Below are 21,677 nucleotides of genomic sequence, written 5' to 3'. Positions count from 1 at the left end.
CTCTGTGCGGTGTGCAGTTAGGACTGCAGTCCAGCTGGAAATAATTCTTTGGCGTTAAACTTTGAGGACATTGAAGGGCTTTGAAATTCTCAACTTCCATTTGAGTGATGTGGTTGGGTGGTCAGTGAAGAATGGTGGAATGGTTGAATGGTTGAAAACAGGACCGATGGGTCAATTTTTGTGTGAGTACAATTATCCATGAGGCTTAATTTGAGCAGTAGTTAACCCAACAGTTTGTGTAACTCGCCAAGGAACTCATGAATGTGACTTAATTCTACAGCTATGTTTAAAACTAAAGTGCTTTTTTGGAGCAAGTCCTGAGTAATTTTCTACTTAATAATAGCAATACAAGCAAGATATGCAGAATAACTTCTTTGGGGTCCTCAGCTCTCGTGTGTGCTGGTTATGCACTGCGGATGTTCACAAGATAACAGATACGAGGAATATGGATGCCGGTTGCAGAATCACTTTAGGAGAGATGGATGGTTTGGAAACGTGATAAATAAACAGATATCAAGATGGCAGCCCCAGCAGCACCATCAAAGCTCTGCCTTCGTGCTGACTTTGTTTTTACTATACCTTTCCAGGGGGCAACAAGCGTGGTGTTCTGCTACCACCATGGTTACCACTGCTGAGAAAGAAAACAAAGTTTGCAATAATACGATGTAGCTTTGGGGGGGGGGGGTGTTTACGTTCCAAATAGCAAGCGCCTTCTCAAGAATGGAAAAATCTGGCCAAGGCCATTGATGGTACCTTTCCCACAATGATTAGAGAGTGGAGGATTTGGCTGTTTTTTCAAATTGGTTACAAAGATAGTTGGGAGATATTCCATGGCCATAAGATTAGAATAGCTGGCTGCTATCTAGAGAAAAAGTTGCATGTCAAAGGGAGGAAGGCGGAGGGGTGAGGTGCAGTCTTGGTCCAGAAAGAAGGGGGACCGACACAAATTCGACCGGCCCTTGGGTCACCCAAGGCGGCCTTTGCTTTGCTGCCAGAGCATCTCGTTTTCACCACTTTCCCTCTATCTGGGTTACAGGGGTGTTTGGTTTGATTTATCTTCCACTTCAGCCGCCCTTCTATCTTCCTATCTTCCTCCTCCTTCCTCCTCCTCCTCCTCTTCCTCCCTCTGACATCAGTGACAACTGTCAAAACAGGATAGATGAGAAACTTCTGGGGAAAATACGAAAGAGGCAGAAAAAGATCGTTGTGATCCAGCTACCCAGTTTGTTTCAACAGAGGAGCCTCCGACGCAAGTGCCCAGGGGTGGGAAGACTCTTTTCAGCTGCGGTTCCAAACATTCTTCTCAGGGTCTCTGGATTGTACGTCTCCCTTGTTTGTTTTTATTGCTTCACTGTCCAAAGGGAAAGATATACAAAGTAAGAACTACAGCAAATGACAAAACAACATTAACATAGACAAATTCCTCCCCCCCCTCAGATTGATATGCAAAGCCAATTAAACCGTGTCCACACAGACCCCTGTTTATCAGTCTTTCCATTTCATTGATAAATATCAGCTTGTTCAAACACATGTCTTCAAAGGCACTTAAGTCCCATTTTCTTGCTTACAATGCAATATATCATTTCTGCTACGTTTCTGGATTGATATATCTAAAGTCCTTCCTAAGTTGATAAGTTACATATTTTGATACATAAAAATTACGTAAACACTGCATCAAGCTTTATTTTTTTTGCAAAAATTGTAGTAACAATCATGCCAGTATTTCATCAAGACAGGGCAACCATAGAACAAATTCAAATCATATGTATAATGGTACTTCAAATATGTTATATTTCTAACTCTTAAAGGCTGACACTGTTTGAGACATCCCATAAACACAAGGCTGTGAGAGACATGTGATTGCAAGACACATATTTAAATGCATTAAAACACAAGTGAGCGTCGATTTGACATAACAGATGTTCCAGCTCTGTATTTCAAAATTCATGCAAATCGCCAATATTTATCAAGCCAAAGACTGGCAAAGAAACAAGACTAGGCTGTGCAATCTATCACAGAAGAACATATTTCGAATGAAACTGGACTGGAAGAAGATGAGTTTGATTTAAAAGTGAAGAAACTTCAATAACTTGTATTACGGTGGTAATTTTTCCCTGTTAGCTGAGAATCCGGAGTCCTGAAATTCAGAGAGCCAAGGGTGAGATGAGACTACAATTAAACTGGAAGAAGATTAAATCAATGACAATGGGCTCAGAAAAAATAATAAGGCGGATGTAATGTTATTCATCTCATCAATCACCAAAATAAACCAGAACAGAAAACTAATAATAGTTTCTCACAATTTGAATAAGTAGCCTTTTTTCTGACAAGATGACAAAAAGAAAAAGCAGACTTTTGAATAATAATAATATGGTTAAACGTTTTAGAAATATGTCTTTCAGGCCATTTTTACTATGATTATCATGAGAGTGTTATCAAATGTCAGTTGTAATTCATTTCATAACCTAAATCTATTACAATGCATACAGTTGTTCATATGACCTCTGAATCAGGAACAAATCTCTAATATAATATGTCCAGAGTCCACTAAAATACATCTTTTACTGCATAAGCTAGCTCTATTATTCAGAAGGGAACCATTTATATGTTCTTAGAAAAAAATCTATAAACTTGTTTAAAATCAAATTCTATAGAGTAATTTTAACTTGTCAAATAAGACATTGTAATTATGTCTGCTGGAACACACATCTCAAAGGGTACAATGCAGTCAATTTTTCATAGCTCGTTTTTTACTTCAACAATACTATTTATTAGTGGAAAGTTATTATTTCTTTTTGAAAAGGGGAAAGAAAAGGAGAGATCTCTCTTCACAACTCAGAGGGAGCTCAATTTAAGATTTAAGTCAGACAAGAAAAACCAGGTAGTCATAGCCATTCCCATTTGATGGCTTGATGTACAAAATTTAGGATGATCATATTGCAAATGCATAATTTATTCAGCTTCCAAATTTAAACCAAAATAACTCCTATGGCAAGACCTGAATTCAGGTTTCTTCACTCCTGCACTAGGTTGGCTCTTGTACAAAATATTATAAAAGCTGTTAAATATATTGTGTTAAAAACAAATTATTTCTGCTACAGAACTGTAAGAGCATCAAAGCCCCAAACGGTGCAAGTGGGCGTCTGGAGTGATAAATGGGTTTGCACTCAAGTGGACCTGGTGACTCACAAGTCCTTGGGGCCCCTGCCTTCTCTTGAGAGCCCCCCCCCCCCCAGGCAGGCTTGTCAGTCTTGGGGGCATATAATTGGAGCCACTCCGTTCAAAGAACTGAGTAATCTGCAAAGTCTGATTTATGGCTTTTTAGCATTGCAGGTTATTAAAGTAATTACATTGGCACTTCCCTTATTTTGATCGTTGTAGCTCATGTATTACGCTGTGTGTAAATTAGTGTGGTCATGAGTTAAATGTGGGAGACAAGACACGTTTTTGCTATATCTGGATGATTTGCTCTTAGTTGGAATGACATGCTATGCTAGGCCAGGCCTTCTGATGAGCAGCAGCATCTTTCTAAATACTTGGAGATGCATGCTACAGTTATCAAGAGCCACCAGGGATTTATCACAATAAATTGTGCCAGATTAACCTTTTATAGAGTTATTAGTTTAGTTGATCAGGAGAATGAGGCTAGTAGGGTTTAGTGAAGGTCTTTTGTGACATTCTGCTTTATGATCGAGTGAAATGATGGCTAAGCGGTCGTATGTTAGATGGACTCCCATTTGGCCTCCAACATTCTTGGTCATGGCTCCTCCTAAGTGTGGAAGAGACAGCAGAGCCGTGTGCATTTTCAGGCTTTGTTGTGGATCCTGTGAGGGTCAACACTTTTATCAAAGACCTAGACAAGCTTGTTGGAAGGAAAATGGTCAAGCTTTCAGATGACCCAATTCTGGGAGCCAACATTTTAGAAGAAGACGAACTATTCAAACAAGAACAAGGCAGGCTGATAGGACAGAATCTACAAGGAGAAATGTGAAGTTAGGCATGTGGAGAGGATACGGGCTAGGATGGGGCAGAGCTGGCTGAACAGAAGGATGTGTGAAAACGACATCCTTGGGATTCTTCTAGCAAGACCATGTGCTTAGCAGTGGGACTTGGCACCTAAAGAAGCAAATGGTTATGTTGTGATACATTAGGACAACCATGGAGACCATGAATCCTGGCAAAGAATTGCTCCATTCTGTGTCACCTTGAATTGAGATGGAATTACTCTTCTGAGCGCTAGTTGGAAAAAAGACAACAATACACTGGAGCAAGTCCAGGTCAAGAAGGAGATGTTTCAAAATGAAGACCCATGAGGAACAGCTGAACAATTTAGGTACATTAAGCTTATGGAAGAGATGGAGACCAAGGGGAAATCACAGTGTGATTTCTGAAGGCTTCACACACGAAAGAGGACATGGGATATTTCACTGGCCTGGTTGAAAGTTTTGGTTGAAAGTTTTACCTGAAGTGACGCTCACAGGCAGGTATGACAATTCACCACGGCCAACTTATCTCTTGTAACTCTTGTTTTTCTGGATTGACTTTCTTTGTTATTGTTGGCCATGGTACCATTGAGATTCATTTAACTTTTGCATTTGTTGAATTCTCTTGCATAGAGTTATTCTGTGACGAGTTGGCCACGTGAGTTGTCCTTGATGACTAATGACATCCTTCCTGCCCTGTCCATTTTTCAGAGAAAACCAAGTGATCAGACAAGGAACCTGTATTTTATTTTTTTTTATCCATCCAAAACCTGGGCAACATAGGGCAACATTTGCACCATCAGCCATCCCGCATGTCTAAATTTGGTTAACATGACTTAATCTAATACTGGTGGAGAACTACATTTTAAAGGCACGATTTACGATCATTTGGAAGTTTTCTCCTTTTGAGAAAGTTGATTGTATCTTTGAATAAAACTTCTGTAGGCTGGTCTATTTGACTGTAGCAAATTAAACTAAACTAATGGTTGCAGGAAATCTAAAGGGTGAAAGAGGAACAGAATGATATTAATGTTTAGAATCACAGTTGAAAATCATTACAATTCTGCAGGATTAACATAAGAATAGTCGCTGTAAAACAATTATACTTTATAAATTCTCGAAATGTAGTTTGAAAAATACAGTACAAGATTAATAAGTCAGGCATAGAAATGATTGCAGATCTCATTGCTTGCATCTGCCATCTATTTAATAACTTGCACATAAAAAACAGACATTTCATTACAGCCTAGCATTTATTTTTCCAGAGATTTTTCCTGTGTGGAAGCAGAAAGCAATGGAGGTGATAGATTATACATGACAAGCCTGCATGTTGTTACAGAAAGAGATTCCAATCCTCAGCGTCCTCTGAGAATTGTTCAATATTCTTGATGGTATCTTATGTCTGGGATGCCTGGGATACGGCATTTTTGATGTCCTTAGTAATCAGTCAAATCTAGCATGACATCCCCGCAGTTTTAGAGGACTCCACCTCTGTGGGATCACCTTGGGCATCCATGTACAAGGAGAAGGAGATCCTCTATTCTGATCCGATCTCCTAAATGTAAGCACTTCATTCTAAGAAATGTGATGACGACTCAGAAATATTTCAAACCAATCAAATATTTTGATTATACCAATTGGTGAGTTATCCCTCCTGCTGGGTCAGAGGGCCCATTCATCAGCTCCGCTTGCCAAGTCCTCCCTCCGCTTCCCAAGCATAGCTCCTTCCTCTCCCCAAGCGGCCCCCCTCCCCAAAACTGGCCAGGAGCCAAAGAACAGCACATCTCCCTCCTTGTCCCAAAGGAGTATTGAGTGTATTAAAGCGCACACTCTGGAATCAAGACATAAGGCATTTATGGCTCTAAAAGGAGCCAAAATGTTACGAAAACTTGCAGAGATCTACTAGAAGCAATTCGTTCCAAAACATCCTATCTAGAAGTACAGGTCCCTTAATGATTAATCTGAGAGCCTGGAAAATATTTTCTTGCTTTCTGTCTTAAGTGGAGTTTTCTGGCACCGACGTCCACTCAGTTCAATCACTAATGTAATGCTTTTAGTTGCCTACTAACCCAAAGGTGAGCAAGGAAGCCCTGGCCAGACAGAATGGTGGTCTAGCTGAGGGGTGCCAGCTATCATTGTTCTCACCCAATTTCAATGGCTTATCAAGTGGAGATAAGCCACGTTTTCTACTTTGGGCATCCTGCCTCTTAGTCAAGTAATCCTGTTCAGTTTACTACCCAAGGAGCAATTGACTAAACTACAAAAACTCTTTTCTAGATTTTACTACAAAATTAAATCCATGTGTGTGCAGTGGTGAGGCTCTCATTGAGACAAGGCTGAACAAGACTAGAAACCATATTCTTGTATTCCAGGAAATAGGTAGCATATAAAATAGGTAACAGCTTCTGAGTGAGCAGGAAGGGTAGTTCAGGATTTCGCAGAACTGTGATACGGAAGCTTCGGAGAGGCTCCTTCTAAGGACCTGGGAGTCCAATCCTGGGGCCAATGTAGGGAGATGTTACTGCAGCCGGTCCTATGGTCTGTCTTTCAATCCCTCCCTCGCCTCTCAAGGCAGCTCCGTTACTCTTAATGTTACAGCTTCTGTCCAGATAAACTGAAGCCCTTGTAATTTAACTCCATTCTTCCTCCTTCCATCTTCTGGGGAAACTCCACATTGTTTCTGCATAACACAGTCCAGCCCTTTGCTTGAAGACAGTGATCAGGTCATGCTGTGGTCTCTGGGATCTAACACCCTAGGTGTGGCCCGACCCATGAAGAATTCAAAGAACGTTGATTTTTCTTAATTTTGACTAGAACTTCATCTGATCTTTCAGCTGCTTCAACCCTGTTAGATACAGTTGGTAAATATAAAACTTTAAAAATAAAGTTGCTATTAATCAAATAAAGTTGGATGTTGACTATGTGCTGAATGATAAGCATCAGGTCTTAAAGATTGGTTGCTGGTATGGAAGGAAGGAAAGAAGGAAGGAAGGGAAAGGCATAAGGTTATTCCAGAAGAAGAAAAGTGGGAACATTTGTAGTGATGACAGTGATTAAGAACGGTAGCACTAAGGCTATAACTTAAAGAGTGTGGATGTCAGGGGTAAAAGGTTGTCCGACCCAGTTGGCTGGGAATTCTGGGAGATGTAGTTTCAACTACTTTGTAGAATATCAAGTTAGGGAAAGTTCAGTACGATAAACCAATGGGATGATGCAATATAAGGCAAGTTTGTACCTTTGTGCCTCTTTGTTCCTCTAAACATTTTCTTTACTAACAAACTTACCAACTTTTCCTTTCCCATGCAGCCAAAAGCTCGAATTCTGCTCCTCCAATCAGTGTGAGTGGTGTGTGTGTGTGTGTGTGTGTATGTGTGTGTGGGGGGGTGTAGGGGTGTGGGGGGGTGTATAGCTAAAAAAGATGATGCCTCAGTGACAAGTTGTGCATTGTGACATTATCATCCAGATTGTACAGTGGTGTATTTGTGTCATGACTTCTGATAAAGTTGTCAAGTATAAAAGTTCTACCATTTTTGTGATGACATCATTGCATTTTTCCTTGCTTCCCCATCTCTTTTTTATCTTTTACATACAGAGAGAAAGAGAGGAAAAATACACACAAGAGAGCTTTTAGTAACTCATTCCAACTTGTTTTTCTAGGAAATATTCAAAAACGCAATCTATTATCTCTGGCCTGAAATAGACCACGGTCCCAGGGGTGTCCTGTGATTTTACCAAATGTGTAAATGAGTCTTAAGGAAGAAAAGAGAATAATATATTTTAAGATCCTTAAAAAGGAACGAGAAGGAAAATGAATAATATTGCAAATCCTTTGCCCCTAACCACATAGATATATAAAATTATGCTGTAATTCAGCAAAGCACTTGATTCATCTACTGAAGTTGATTCCAATCCACAAAATCATTGAACCAAAATAGTTTTGCTAGTCTTTGAGATTTTAAAAGAGGCTTTGTTAGTTTGGTTTGGTTTCTTTTCATCCTGTAACCTTTAATCTGAGGCTTTTCTCTCGATGGATGTATTTTGTGTCCCACCCTTATGTTCCTTGGCTCTTTAAGGTGTCCCAGATCCTTTGGTTGGTTCTTCTCATTCAAATTTCTTTAATCTGGCCCTTTTATTTTGGCCCATGGATTCTATGTGTGCCTTCCCTGCTTTTTTGTTTCTTAGATGTTTACTTCTATAGATAATCAGAGTCGGAAGGGACCTTGTAGGCCATCTAGTCCAACCCCCCGCCCAAGCAGGAGACCCTACACCATTTCTGACAGATGTCAGTCCAATCTCTTCTTGAAAGCCTCCAGTGATGAAGCTCCCACAAGGCAACGTCTATTCCGTTGGTTGATTGTTCTGACTGTCAGAAAGTTTCTCCTTATTTCCAGGTTGAACTTCTCCTTGTTCAGTTTCCATCCATTATTCCTTGTCTGGCCTTCGAGTCCCTTGGAAAATAGCTTGACGCCCTCCTCCTCTCTGGGGCAGCCCCTCCCTCAAATATTGGAAGATGCTCTCCTGTTTCCCCTGGTCTTTCTCTTCCCTAGGCTAGCCAGGCCCAGTTCCTGTAATCATTCTTCATATGTTTTAGTCTCCAGTCCCCTCATCATCCTGGTTGCTCTTCTCTGCACTTTTTCTAGAGTCTCAACATCTTTTTTGTAATGTGGTGAACAGAACTGGATGCAGTACTCTAGGTGTGGTCTTACTAAGGCTTTATAGAGCAGTATTAGTACCTCACTTGATCTTGATTGTATCCCTCTGTTAATGCAATTTAGGATTGCATTAGCTTTTTTGGCAGCGGCTGCACACTGCTGGCTCATATTTAACTGGTTGTCCACTAAGACTCCAAGATCCCTCTCCCAGTTACTGCTATTGAGCCTGGTTTCACCCAGTCTATATGTGTCCTTTGGGTTTTTCTTGCCTAAGTGTAGGACTTTACTTTTCTCTACATTGAATTTCATTTTGTTAGATACTTCATAAACATGTTTGGAGATCCTCCTAAGTCTAGACCAGAGGTCTCCAAATTTAGCAACACACATCCTTCACCCTCCACACATTCAATCCCAACACCACACCAACACTGCACTATACAGCAGAATTCAAAAGAGCTACTGCCCTGGGATAGAAGCTGTTTTTCAGCCTACTTGTCCTTGTTTTTAATATTCTGTACCGTCTGCCAGATGGTAATAGTTCAAAAAATGGGTGCCCAGGATGAGATGGATCTTTGAGGATGTTTTGAACTTTCTTAAGGCATTGAGGGCTATAAATCTCTTCCAAAGAGGGGAGAGGGCAACCCAGGATCCTCTAGGCAATGACATTAACTCTCTGGAATGCTGTCCTATCTGCCACTGTGCAATTGGCAAACCCTACACAGGTGCAGCAAGTTAAAATACTCTCTATGGTGCAGCAGTAGAAGGTCACCAGCAGTTTTTCATTCAGTCGTTGTTTCCTGAGAAGCCTTAGGTAGTATAATCTCTGCTGGGCCCTTTTGACCAGGGCTGCAATGTGAGCACCCCAGGTCAGGTCCTCTTTTAGGGTAACACCCAGGAACTTAAAACTGGCCACTTGCTCCACTCGGTCTCCATTGATAAACAAGGGCTGGAGGTCTGATCTCTTCCTTCTATAATCCAGTATAAGCTCCTTGGTCTTATTGGTGTTGAGGACCAAGTTATTGTCTCCACACCACGAAAGCAACCAGTCCACCTCATCTCGGTAGGCAGACTCATCCCCCCGCAGAGTAGTCCCACCACTGTTGTATCATCTGCAAATTTAGCAATAGTATTACTAGCATGAATGGGAATGCAGTCGTGCACATAAAGAATATAGAGTAAGGGACTCGACACACAGCCCTGTGGTGTACCAGTGTTAAGAATAAGGGCTGATGAGGTATCATGACCTAATCTGACCCTCTGTGAGTGATCCATAATCCAAAGGCAGATTGAATGAGAAAGCCCAAGTGTTAAGTTTGAGCAATGAGAAGCTGAACCAGAGCATGAGTGCAACAGTACTTTATTTTACAAATAAAGGGCTGACCGTGCTTGCCAAGCCTGGAACTGGCTCGCAGCAATCAGCAGCCAGTTGGACCCCGCAGCCTGCTTTTATAGCTGGCTGCTGGGGAGAACTGACCAATGGGAATGGGGGGAATAACGCCCACACAAAGTGAGTGGACCTGAGTGAGAACTCCTTGAGTCCTCAGGACATAACACCCCTTCCCCCCAGATGCGAACACGCATAGTCCTTGAGGTAGATGGGGGGTTTGTGTTGGCGCCCGGAGCGGCGCAACTCGGGAACATTGTCTGACTGTTCGGTATCAGTCTGTGACGGTTGAGCTGGCATAGTGTCGCCAACACTCTCTCTGGACTGGGCATCCTCGGAAACCACCGGGTTGGTTTCTGGAGTCAAACTCTCGTGGGTTGGATCCGGTTGATCAACTCTCTGGGTGCTGTTGTCCGAGTTTGGGCTGACCGGAACGACGCTGGCGCAGACTGGTCACTGGGTGCGGTGTGGCTGGGTGGCGGATGGGACGGTTCCCCTTCGACTGGAGACTCTGGATTCTTGTTTGCGAGGTTGCTGAGGCGCCTTCTGAGTTGGTCTATGTGTCTCCTCCAGACACGACCATCCTCCAGCCTGACTCTATATGATCTCGGCCCGGTGACAGCGATGACCTCGCCCGGAATCCAAAGTGGGTCCCCAGCGAAATTCCTTGCGAATATCGGCTCCTGTAACATAAAATGTCTAACCCCGAAGTGGAAGCGAGGGAGAGTCAGGGCAGTATTGTGGGTGCAGTCTATCTAATACAGTCCTCAGGCGCCGGCCCATCAGAAGTTCCGCTGGGGACTTATTGGTGACTGCACAGGGGGTTGAGTGCTGGCTCATCAGGAACCGTGAGAGTTTGTGGTGCCAGTCATCTCTGCCAAACCTAGCGAGGGCCTCTTTGGTGGTCCTGACGGCCCTTTCAGCCAACCCATTACTCGCAGGGTGAAATGGGGCTGTGAAAATGTGGCGAATGCCTAGGTTGGCTGCAAAACGGCTGAATTCTACTGATGCGAACTGTGGGCCATTATCGGAGACCAAGGAGTCGGGTAGTCCATGTGTAACGAACAGGCGCGTTAACACGTTGGTGATTGCTAGTGTGGTGGTCGTGGATAGCTGCGCCACGTCTATCCACTTGGAATAAGTGTCCACGACCACTAGGAACATCTTTCCATGCACGGGGCCGGCCAGATCGATATGGATTCTAGACCAAGGGGCGCTGGCGCTCCCATCTGGTAGGGGTGGCGATGGGGGAGCAGGATGGGATTCCTGGCAAATGCTGCAGGAACTTACCCAATTGACAATGTCCTCGTCTAGACCCGGCCACCACACGTAGCTGCGTGCCAACGCCTTCATTCTCACAATGCCGGGTGTCCCTCGTGCAACGCTTCCAGGACTCGGGTACGCAGCGAGGTCGGGATGACCACTCGAGTGCCCCACAGTAGACAACCCTGCAAACTGGACAGCTCCTGCATGCAAGTCTTAAAGGGTGCGAATTTGTTATCAACATTGCCTCCCGGCCACCCTCCTCACCCAGTCGAGCACCTGGGCGAGCGTTTGGTCTGCCTTGGTTTTGGCGGCGATGTCAAGGGCGGTGATGGGCAGGTCCAACTGGGTGATTTCAAAAATGGCATTGACAGGAGCTGGGTCTTCAGCCGGAGCGGGTAAGGGCAGCGACTGAGCGCGTCAGCGTGGGATAGAGTTTTGCCCGGGCGGTGGATAAGTTTGTATGAGTAGGCCGCTAGGAAAAGCGCCCCACCTTGTCATCCGAGGGGAGAGGACTTGAGGTGTCTGTTTGTCGCCGGCCAGTAGGCCCAGGAGGGGCTTATGGTCGGTGACCAGTTCAAGAAGTGGCCAAAAGGAATTCGTGAAACTTTTTCACGGCTGCAACAGCTGCTAGGGCTTCCTTGTCTATTTGGCTGTAATTTCGCTCCGTGGCCGAGAGCGTCCCTGGAGAAAAAGGCGATGGGGGCCTCGGCGCCATTGGCGAGTCGGTGACTAAGGACCGCCCCAATTCCAAAAGGGGATGCGTCTGCTGCCAGTACTAAAGGAAGGTTGGGGTCGAATTGGATGAGCACTGCCTCTGACGTAAGTAGTGATTTGACGGCGTTAAACGCCTGGTCTTCTTTGTGCCCCCAGTGCCACGGTGACTTTTTGTCTAGTAATCTGTGTAGGGGTTCGGCTACTGAGGCTTTATGGGGCAAAAGGATGCATAAAAGTTTAGGAGTCCCAAGAAAGCTTGTAGCTCCGTTTTGGAGGTCGGTGTGGGAGCTTCGTGGATCGCCCTGACCTTGGACTCCAGGGGTGAATGCCAGAGGCGTCAATTTTATAACCCAGAAAGTCCACCTGTCTAGTGGCAATGGCGCATTTTTCTTTTTTTAACTTGAGGCCATGCTGTCTGAACCTCTCTAACACTGCTCGCACTCTCTGGAAGAGTTGGGGTCTGTCCCTGGCCGAGACCAAGATGTCGTCGAAGTAGGGTACTACACCAGGGAGGCCCTGTAAAATCCGCTCCATGAGGGATTGAAAAATACCCGGGGCAACACTTACGCCAAATTGGAGACGCTTGCATCGGAAGGCACCCTGTGAGTGACGATGGTCTGAAGTTCGCTGTTTGGTTATCAACAGGGAACTGTTGATATGCTTGAGACATGTCCAATTTAGCAAAAATACTGCCCGGTTCGAATGTGTGCAATAAGTGCTGAATGACGGGCACGGGTAGGCGCTAACTTGTAAATATTTATTGATTGTTGTCTTGTAGTCCGAGCAAATTCTCAGGCTACCATCTTTTTTGAGGGGTGTGACAATGGGCGTCTCCCACTTGGCGAAATCTGTTGGCTCAATGACCCCTTGTTTTAGTAGTTTATCCAATTCAGCGTCTAGTTTTGGTCTAATAGCAAATGGAACTCTCACGTGGTTTTAATCTGATTGGGACTGCCTGGGGGTCAACGGTGAACGAGATGGGGTTCCATTATAACACCCCAGCTCCTCGCTGAACACATCTGCGTAGTCAGCGAATAAGGAGTCAGTGTCTGAGGTTGAGACAGCATGGACTCCTGTTAACCCTAGGCCGAGGTGGGGAAACCAATCGAGCCCCAATAAGGTGGGTAGATTGCCGTTAACTACCACTAGAGGTAGGTGGCCTTTAAAAGCTCTAAAACTGACAAAGAACTTGCCTCTGCCGATCACGGGAATGGCCTTCCCCTGGTAGTCCTTCAGACCGAACTGGCATCTCTGAAGCCGGGTAGTAGATAGGCTGGGGTGGAGTCTCTTGAGGGTGTTCCACGAGATTATTGAGAGCGCTGACCCTGTGTCAACCTCCATGTGGCACGGTTTACCTTCTAGGGAAACGGAGAGAGAAATTTTACTAACAGAGTGGCAAGTACGCCTGGCAAGGCGGTGCGTGCGACAGTTTAATACTTGCCTCTGTGGTCCCGAGTGCGAGGACGGGGGTCTTTGTGCAGCGCTTTGGGGGCTTGGCAGACTCTCGCAATGTGCCCCCTCTTATGGCAGTTGTTGCAAACGGCTCCTTTAAACTTGCAGGTGGCCCTTTGATGTGATCCCCACAGGCTAGGCACAGGGTGATGTGCTTGGGTGGACCGGTGTATTCTTGTTTGGCCCCTACCTGCACCGTCTGTCATTGGTGAGGCGATGGACATCGTTCTCATCGTTGTGGCCTTCCTCCGCTTCCACCTCTTCGGAATGGACTGGGAACGCTGCTAGCTTGGCGCTTGGGCCCTGAATTTCGGTGGCTGAGTTCGTTGCTAGCTCGGCTGCTAGGGCCTCCTCTACCGCTTGCGCGAGGTTGAGGTCTTTTTAGCTAGCAGTCGCTCTGTAGGTTGAGATCCTTGACCCCACAAACCAATTGATCGAGGAGCATGTCCTCCAGGTATGTTCCAAACCCGCAGTGCAGGGCTGCTGTTCTGAGGCGGCCATATATTGGTTGATGGTCTCCTTACTTGATTGCTTCCTCATTCGGAACGTGAACCTCCTGGCGATTTGTGAAGGCCTGGGAGCGTAGTGGTTTGTGAGGATCTCAAGCAACTCGGACCACGGAACGTTTTTTAATTCTCTCGGCGCCACGAGTGCTGCAGCGGTATCGTAAACGGTGGCTCCGCAGTAGATTAGGAAATAGGATTTTTTCCGATGCTCTCCCGCATCCGACAGGCCGACCGCATCGATGTAATGATTGAAACGGTTCTTATACGATTCCCACTTCTCTTCGTCTGGTTTAAACGCCGGGAATACTGGATTGGAACTCATGGTGCTGGAACGGCTGGGCTACCTGCGGGGAGAAATCTCTCTGGGACTACGAACGCCGTGAGTTACTAGTGATATCAGCTCTGGAGAGGTTTTTGCTACCCTCTCTTTCTCTCTCTCTGGGTTACCACGTTGGCTGCTAGCCGTTGGAGGTGTCTTGATTCGCGCCAAAAAAAAAAGTGGGCGTTAGTGACTCTCTACAGCGCTGTGCTGTGATTCCTACTGGCTCGAAATTCAAATGACACCCGTTTGAATTTCGCGCCAAATGCAGAGCGGCTGCGGCTCGCAGCGCTTCACTTTCCCCGTAGCAAGGCTAACAAGCGGCTACAGACGCTTCTAACTATTTGACTCAGACCGCTTTCTCTGGCTGCGGATCTGCGTTTGCTCTTTTTGATTGCTCGTTTCGCTAGCTGACCGCTCTCTCTGGCTGCGGATCAGCGTTTCCCTTGTTGCCAGCCGATCGCTCTCTCTGGGCTGTAGATCGGTGGCTAGTGACTCAGCGGTTGCAAGGTGCTTCTGGTAGCCATCCCATCCTCGTCGCCAGTTTGAGCAATGAGAGGCTGAACCAGAGCATGAGTGCAACAGTACTTTATTTTACAAATAAAGGGCTGACCGTGCTTGCCAAGCCTGGAACTGGCTCGCAGCAATCAGCAGCCAGTTGGACCCCGCAGCCTGCTTTTATAGCTGGCTGCTGGGGAGAACTGACCAATGGGAATGGGGGAATAACGCCCACACAAAGTGAGTGGACCTGAGTGAGAACTCCTTGAGTCCTCAGGACATAACACCAAGGTCCAGAAGTTTAGAACTAGTCTGCGTGGAAGAATTGTGTTAAACGCAGAACTAAAAATCCACAAAAAGCATCCTCCCATAGCCCCCCGCTGTTCTAGATGAGTCAGAGCAGCGTGAAGAGTGATGGCTCTAGTGTTCTCTGTAGATCTATTTTTTCTGTATGCAAAAATATTTTTTTCTGTATTTCTCCTTATTTTGAGTGTGGATCTCTCTCTATAAATGCTGGGAGAATGAATCCACTGGCTCTGCCCTGTAAGAGCCCTCCCTGTAAGGACGGAAAGGCTGATTTTGTGCCTTCTTCAATATAAACATGGCCAATTCTTCCCTCTCACCTTCATAGGATTCACCTCCAAGCCCCTCGACGCCTTTGCTGCTCTTCCCTTCATTCCCCATCCCGGTGTCCCTCTTGCCTTGTGACAGTGGAAGTAGGGATGGAGGTGTGACAGGGTCGCACCTGCAAGAGGGGCACCCGGACCTCCCCAGGTCTTGGTCCCATTCCTCTCTTGTTGCGTCCTCTTCATGCCTTCCGTCATCTTCAGTCACGCCTTGCCCCAAAGAGGATCTTGGCATTTCACATTATTGGAGTTGTGCCCCCTGAGTGTCTTCAAATTTGTTTGTAAAAATTGGTGAGTTGCAAGGGGGATTTCCTTTCCTTTTCTACCACTCACATCAACCATATGAGGTAGGCTGCTCTGAGGGGATCCAAAGTGGCTCCCCAGTTCCCTCTCACTTTTCTTTTCCATCGCCCAACCCTGGGCCTCAAAAGCAGGACTGGCCTTGAAATAAAGACATGCGTTTCTGATATAGACACATTAGCGCAATTGCGTAGATATCGAAAAGTCCCTAAAAAGAGTTTGAAGACACATCAAACCTAACTGATGATGAAAGCAATATAAGAAGGGCTGCTTCACAGAAACTTAAAAAACACTTTGCAAAAACACGCAAGAAAAGAGTCTTAGGTTTCACAGAGAATTAAAAAGGAATAGAAAGATGTCTCTTAGTCCACCAAATGCAATTCACCAAGTTTTATGAAGTCATGTTTGCTTTGTTATCTAGTACATTATACATCAAATGAGAAAGAAAGAATAAGAAAGAAAAATAACAATAGCTATCTGGTGGATTAAAAATAAATGCACAAATGTTTTTATAAGTTATACATCTCCAGTAAGCAGTCTGCTAAGCTCAATTATTGGCTTCTCCCTTCTTCTCAACAGGACAACATTTTCAAGCTAGAAGATTCACATTTTGAAAACGGGAGAGGAAAAAGCCCTTATGACCCCAAACTTCTGACAGCTTCTCTTTTAATAGGTAAGTAGTATAAAGTAGTTTTAAACACACACACACGAACACAATCCAAAACTTCTACCTCTGTTCCTTCAAATTATTGGGCCCAGTTGGTGCAAGACAGCTCTGATCTGATTCAGATTTCAGATTTTGGGACAGGGACAAATGAGTTTGATTTACATCCAGTGTCTGAAGACAAACCAGATCATTCGCAGCCCCTTCAAGATCTGAGGTTGGGTTAAAAAAAGAGAAGTAAATGCCTTTCTGCTACATGCATGTACTGGAGAATAGATGGGTGCCTGGAGCAGGGGTCTCCAACCTTGGCCCCTTTAAAACTTGTGGACTTCAACTCCCAGAGTTCCTCAGCCAGCTACCGAGGTTGGAGCCCCTGGCCTGGAGACCACATCAATGCTCAAGTGCCTTTTGATGGATAAAAACGGCAAGGAGAAGGGAGGATCTTAGGCAGGTTCTGAAGAAGGCTCTGTGTCCTGGACTTAGAGTCTTCCCAGGGAGAGCTGGGCTGCCGTATTCCTCAGCTGCCCTGTGCTGCCAATTAAAACATGCAATGCAACCACCACAGCAATCGGTGGTTTCTGCAGATGAGCGCGTGTTCCTTATCATGGGGTGCAAATGTTATCCTCTGTTTGAACTAGTGTGTGAGCAGCCATCCTGCAGAGCTTTGCACCTCTTAGGCCCTTTTAGGCAACATAGTGTTTACAGATATAGCCCATGCTGGAGGCTCCAGTACTAACTGCCAGCTGCGTCACGTCCTCTTTGGCTCCCTCACAGCTGCCTCCAACTTCCCAGGAACAGAGAGCACTAAGCTACCCTGTCAATCAGAAACCTGGGCTTGGAAGTTCAACTTCACCCTGCTGGTTCCCAGCCTAGAGCTTTACTTTAGTTCATCATGGCTGTTTTCTTCTAAGCCCACCTAGGTGGCAGCTCCTCTTCAAAGTTGGCTGAACTTGAAAAGCTAAGCAGGATCAGAACTGGTTGGTACTTGGATGGGAGCCTTCAGGACGTCTTCCGCCTTGAACTGGATCGGTCCTTACCGTTGCTGAGACAAGAACACAGGGGTGCCCTTCGCCAGCCCTCCGTGGCCTCTTGCCTCCTTGGCAGCTTGCTTGCAAACCACCTGCGACTTGCCAGCTCCTGCCGGCCTCCCACTGTCTTTGGTTCTGGGGAGCTGGCAGGCTGTTGCCTCAGAATAGCAGAAAAACAGAGTTGGAGGTCTTCTAGTCCAGCCCCCTGCTCAGAGACCCTCTACCATTTCAATCCCTTGCCCAATCTCTTCCTCCAGTGTTGGAGCACCCACAACTTCGGCAGGCAAGTCATTCTGGAGGCCTTACCTGACAACCCTGGGATTCGATTAAGAACAGCAACCAGGAACTGCCATCACTAAACAGTGCCAAATGATGCGCTCATGCTTTAGGATTGCATCACTTAACAAGGGAAATTGTTGCCATGAGCCAAGGACTGCCTGTCATCCAGCTCCCTGCTCGCAATGGCGAACAGAAAGTTGCTTTTCACAGGCTGACCTAAGGCCGTGGGCCTCCTTGGGTCTCCTTTCCCTCTGTAAGGATCTTGACTGCCTCCATGCTGGAAAGGCCGGCTGTGATCTGGAGCCTCTAAGAGGGAAGTGGGAAGAGAGCGCCCAGTGCCAACCGGTACGAGGTTACCATGAAGGCACAGGAAATTCAGAAATGAGTCATAGTTGAATGCTATTTAAGCATCAGGAGGAAAGTTGAAGTATCTCTCCTCCAGATGTTATTTGAAAGATGAAAAGGATTTCAGGCTTGCTTTTTTTTAATGTGGCACTTAAGAAAAGGAAATAATTCTGTGTCTTAACAAATCCTTCATGCTTTTAAAAACGACACCGGGGAAGCGTGGAGCAGATTGCCTTCGTTCAGGAGGTTAAATGATTTGTGGGAACTACCCAGGGGGAGCTTTTTAAAATACAGCCCTTCCCTTTGCATTAACTTGCAGCTTGGATTTACTCGAGGTAGGAGGGAGAAACTCCTTTAAAGACAGGTGTATAATTGAGCGCCTGGAGCAGCAAAGATTTGTGGTGTGGTTTCTCAGGCAAGATTGACTTTGAACAAAAAATGGGATGGCAAAAATCAGCACAAAGCCCATTATGGCACCTTGCCATGTGAAGTACACAGAGTTTAGCTTTTCATCTGCACTTACACTTATCCGGCAGTGTGGTTGCCTGGCCTTCTGCTTTGATTTTCTTAAAAAACTGGAAATATTTCCCTCTTTTTAAAAAAGGCAAAGAGTTACGAGAGAGAGAGAGGCGAAGATGATGAACCTTAACAAATAGCTTGCCTCCTCAACCTTGAAGACGTCTGGACTTCAAGGGCCAGAATTCTCCAGCCAGTAATCTGGGGATACATTTTGAAGTTAATTAAAATCCCACTTTGATTATCAACGCCTCCCTTTGGCACGTCTGTGTGTCTCAGGGAACAGCTGGATGGGCTTCAGCAGAGGTTTATTTGCTTTTAAGTTCATGAGAAGGCAATCACGGATTTGTTCCCTGCAGTCTTTTCAAAATATATAATGAGCAGACGTATTTTTAAAAATATGTTATAATTAGTGCAATTGTAATGCTTTTATTTAATTCAAAATATCTGTTCCTCGGTGCAGTTGCAACTGATTTTCATTAATTTCAACCGTGCTATAAAACCCCCAGTTTGGGATGAGAAATAAATGGCTAGGAGGCCTTGTTTAGCTGCCATTTATTATTGATGGGCCGTGGAAGGCACCACTACTGTTTGCATGCCAATGTCTCTGTTTGCATTTTCCAATAAAACCTTTAAAATCTCCAATCCAGCCACAGGGGCAGGGGAATTTTTCTAAAGCGCCTGTAGGCCAGACAAGGATGGATAATGGATGGAAACTGATCGAGGAGAGATTCAACCTGGAAACAAGGAGGAATTTTCTGACAGTGAGAACAATCAACCCATGGAACAGAAGTTGCCTTCAGAAGTGGTGGGAGCTTCATCCCTGGAGGCTTTCAAGAAGAGACTGGACTGCCCATCTGTCAGAAATGGTGCAGGGTCTCCTGCTTGGGCAGGGGTTGGACTAGATGACCTACAAGGACCCTTCCAACTCTTGATTATCTGTTATCTGTTATCTATAGGGAACTCAGGCCAGAACTCGAATAAACTATAGAATATAATGTTGAAACTCTTTCTGCTACAAAAGTAGCAGAAAGGGGGCTGCTTTTCATTTCTTTCCAGCTATTCATTCGGATTATTGGAAACAAAGATCCATAATAACGATCCGGTTGGGATCTTGGCTGAGTCAGGCACCGTTTGGGACTTTTGAGCCCCATAAAAGTGTATAAAAAGGGAAGACGGAGACTGAGAAGATTTCCTACTCTGGAGGTCCTCCAGTCAACAGGATTCCCAGAATTCCCCAGCCTGGGAGTTGAAGTCCACCCACCTGGGAACTGGCACCCTCGGTGGGAAAGGCTGCCCCAGACCGGCCCCTTTCCCTGCCTCCCCCATAGCTAACCAAGCCAATGAACCACCCAGAGGCCCCAGGGAAGCCGCCTCCCTCTGCTGAATCCGGTTGCTGCCTGCAAATGAGGGGGACCAATGCCTTCAAACTCCCCAGCCCAGCCCAGCCCAGCCCTCACCACGGCCAACTCGCCATGGGACAAGAGTTACCCTCATACCAAAGAAATGGAGGAACAGAACCTTTGAAGAAAGGATGCCAAAGGGAGGGAGGGAGGGAGGGAGACAGACGGACAGATAGACAGACAGGCAGATATACACAGGCAAGTTGTCCCCTTGCATGGCCAGAGAGCCCTTGAAAACCCTGCTCAGATGGTAGAGCAAATAAAACAGCCCAGGATTGTGCAGGATAGTTTTACACACACACACACATGAGTGACCTTTCCCCCACTTTTGACAGCTCTGAGATGAAAGCAATCTTTTTGACTTTCCCTTGATTTATATTGATTTGTCCCAAACCTCTTGAGGGAGAGAGAGGCTGACGAGTGAACGGAGGCAAAGTGAAGTCAAGGCCAAGAGAGGCCTCGGAGGTGTTTGCTGGAGCTCCACACTTAATGAGGGCTACAACGAAGGGACGGTCTCTCCTTCTGAAAACATCAAGTGGCAGATAAAGAAACCAAAAGGATGAACTGGGAGCTGGTGCAGACTCAGTTTGATCATCCTGCCTTCTGTCTGCCTTTGACCTCCTCGTTCTTCCCGTCGCATCATCGTGTCGTCTCCTCTCCTAGGATTTTGCAGACTATCTGAAAACTGAACCAGCCAGGAGACGGCCGCTTGTTCAGGCATGGCAGCCACACCAGCCTCTAAAACTGGCATGGAAAACATGAGCATCTCTTGGAGTTCATGTGCTGGTTGGTTCACCCAAAGCACCTCCAATGCTCTCCGGGCCATTCATTATGGCCGTGAAAACTGACTACTTGGACTTCAATAGGCAGTCAATTCACTTCACAGTGTACGTCGTGAAAGCACACACACACAAACACAGAGAGAGAGAGAGAGAGAGAGAGACTACCCTACTCTATCCCCTCTTTAATGCTCCAAGGTCAAAACAAAGTGAACCAACTCCGCTTCCAGTTTGTTTTCCCTCTTTGCTTTGTGGGAGGAGGCAAAGAGGATGTAGCCATTTGCTTGCTACACTAATATAACTATACATATAAATATGCATTCTCTGCTCTATAAATGTGAGTATTTGTAAGTAAAGCCGGACATCGTGGCAGAGTCCCTTCCTCCCTTTCCAGAGGGGCTTGTGCCTCTCTAGCTAGACCGGTGCTTCCCCTCCCCGCCCAGCGGAGGTTTTCAGTGGGAAGCGCAACGTCTCAGCCCCGAGAAGAGCCTCTTTTTCCCTCCTTCGCTGACTCTGACCTGGTGCAATTCCATGAAATGTTGCAGATGGCGAGCTCTACTCGGGAACAGCAGCAGACTTCATGGGGAGAGACTTCGCCATCTTCCGCACTTTGGGGCACCACCACCCGATCCGGACTGAGCAGCACGATTCCCGGTGGCTTAACGGTAAGTCTCCTTTTCCCTCTATATCGTCTTCATGTTCCCCAAATTCTAGCACTATTGACTTCCTTTCGGCATCAACCGGAGGTGCGATATTAAAGCGGTCCATGAAATTAATGGGAGCCGTGGATGGAGATCGTGGCCTCTATGTTCTTTGTGGGTTTCTGGTGCCAGAGAGCGCATAAGCACCATGGCTGTGGACCTCTGCTTTGGTCTCAGAAGTTGGCCTGGCGACCGGAGGTAGACTTTATATGCGTTGGTTTCCCTGCCTTCCATCATGAGGCCCAAAGCCATTGTATACTGC

The 21,677-nt window shown here is 45.9% G+C and overlaps 1 protein-coding gene across 1 annotated transcript in view; it reads left to right on the top strand.

The window, feature by feature from the left end:
* Window positions 1-21,677, top strand: part of SEMA3A (semaphorin 3A) — a 140,724-nt gene that overhangs the window by 84,671 nt on the left and 34,376 nt on the right. Inside the window, exons 5-6 of the mRNA XM_026713110.2 lie at window positions 16,280-16,373; window positions 21,260-21,379. Of these exons, the coding sequence (XP_026568895.1) occupies window positions 16,280-16,373; window positions 21,260-21,379 (214 nt within the window). The remainder of the gene's footprint in view (window positions 1-16,279; window positions 16,374-21,259; window positions 21,380-21,677) is intronic.

Source organism: Pseudonaja textilis, chromosome 5 (assembly GCF_049901715.1).
Source record: "Pseudonaja textilis isolate UNSWEBS1 chromosome 5, rPseTex1.2, whole genome shotgun sequence".
NCBI lineage: Eukaryota > Metazoa > Chordata > Lepidosauria > Squamata > Elapidae > Pseudonaja > Pseudonaja textilis.
The sequence above is the reverse complement of the archived record's forward strand: the minus strand, read 5'-3'. Positions and strand labels throughout refer to the sequence as shown.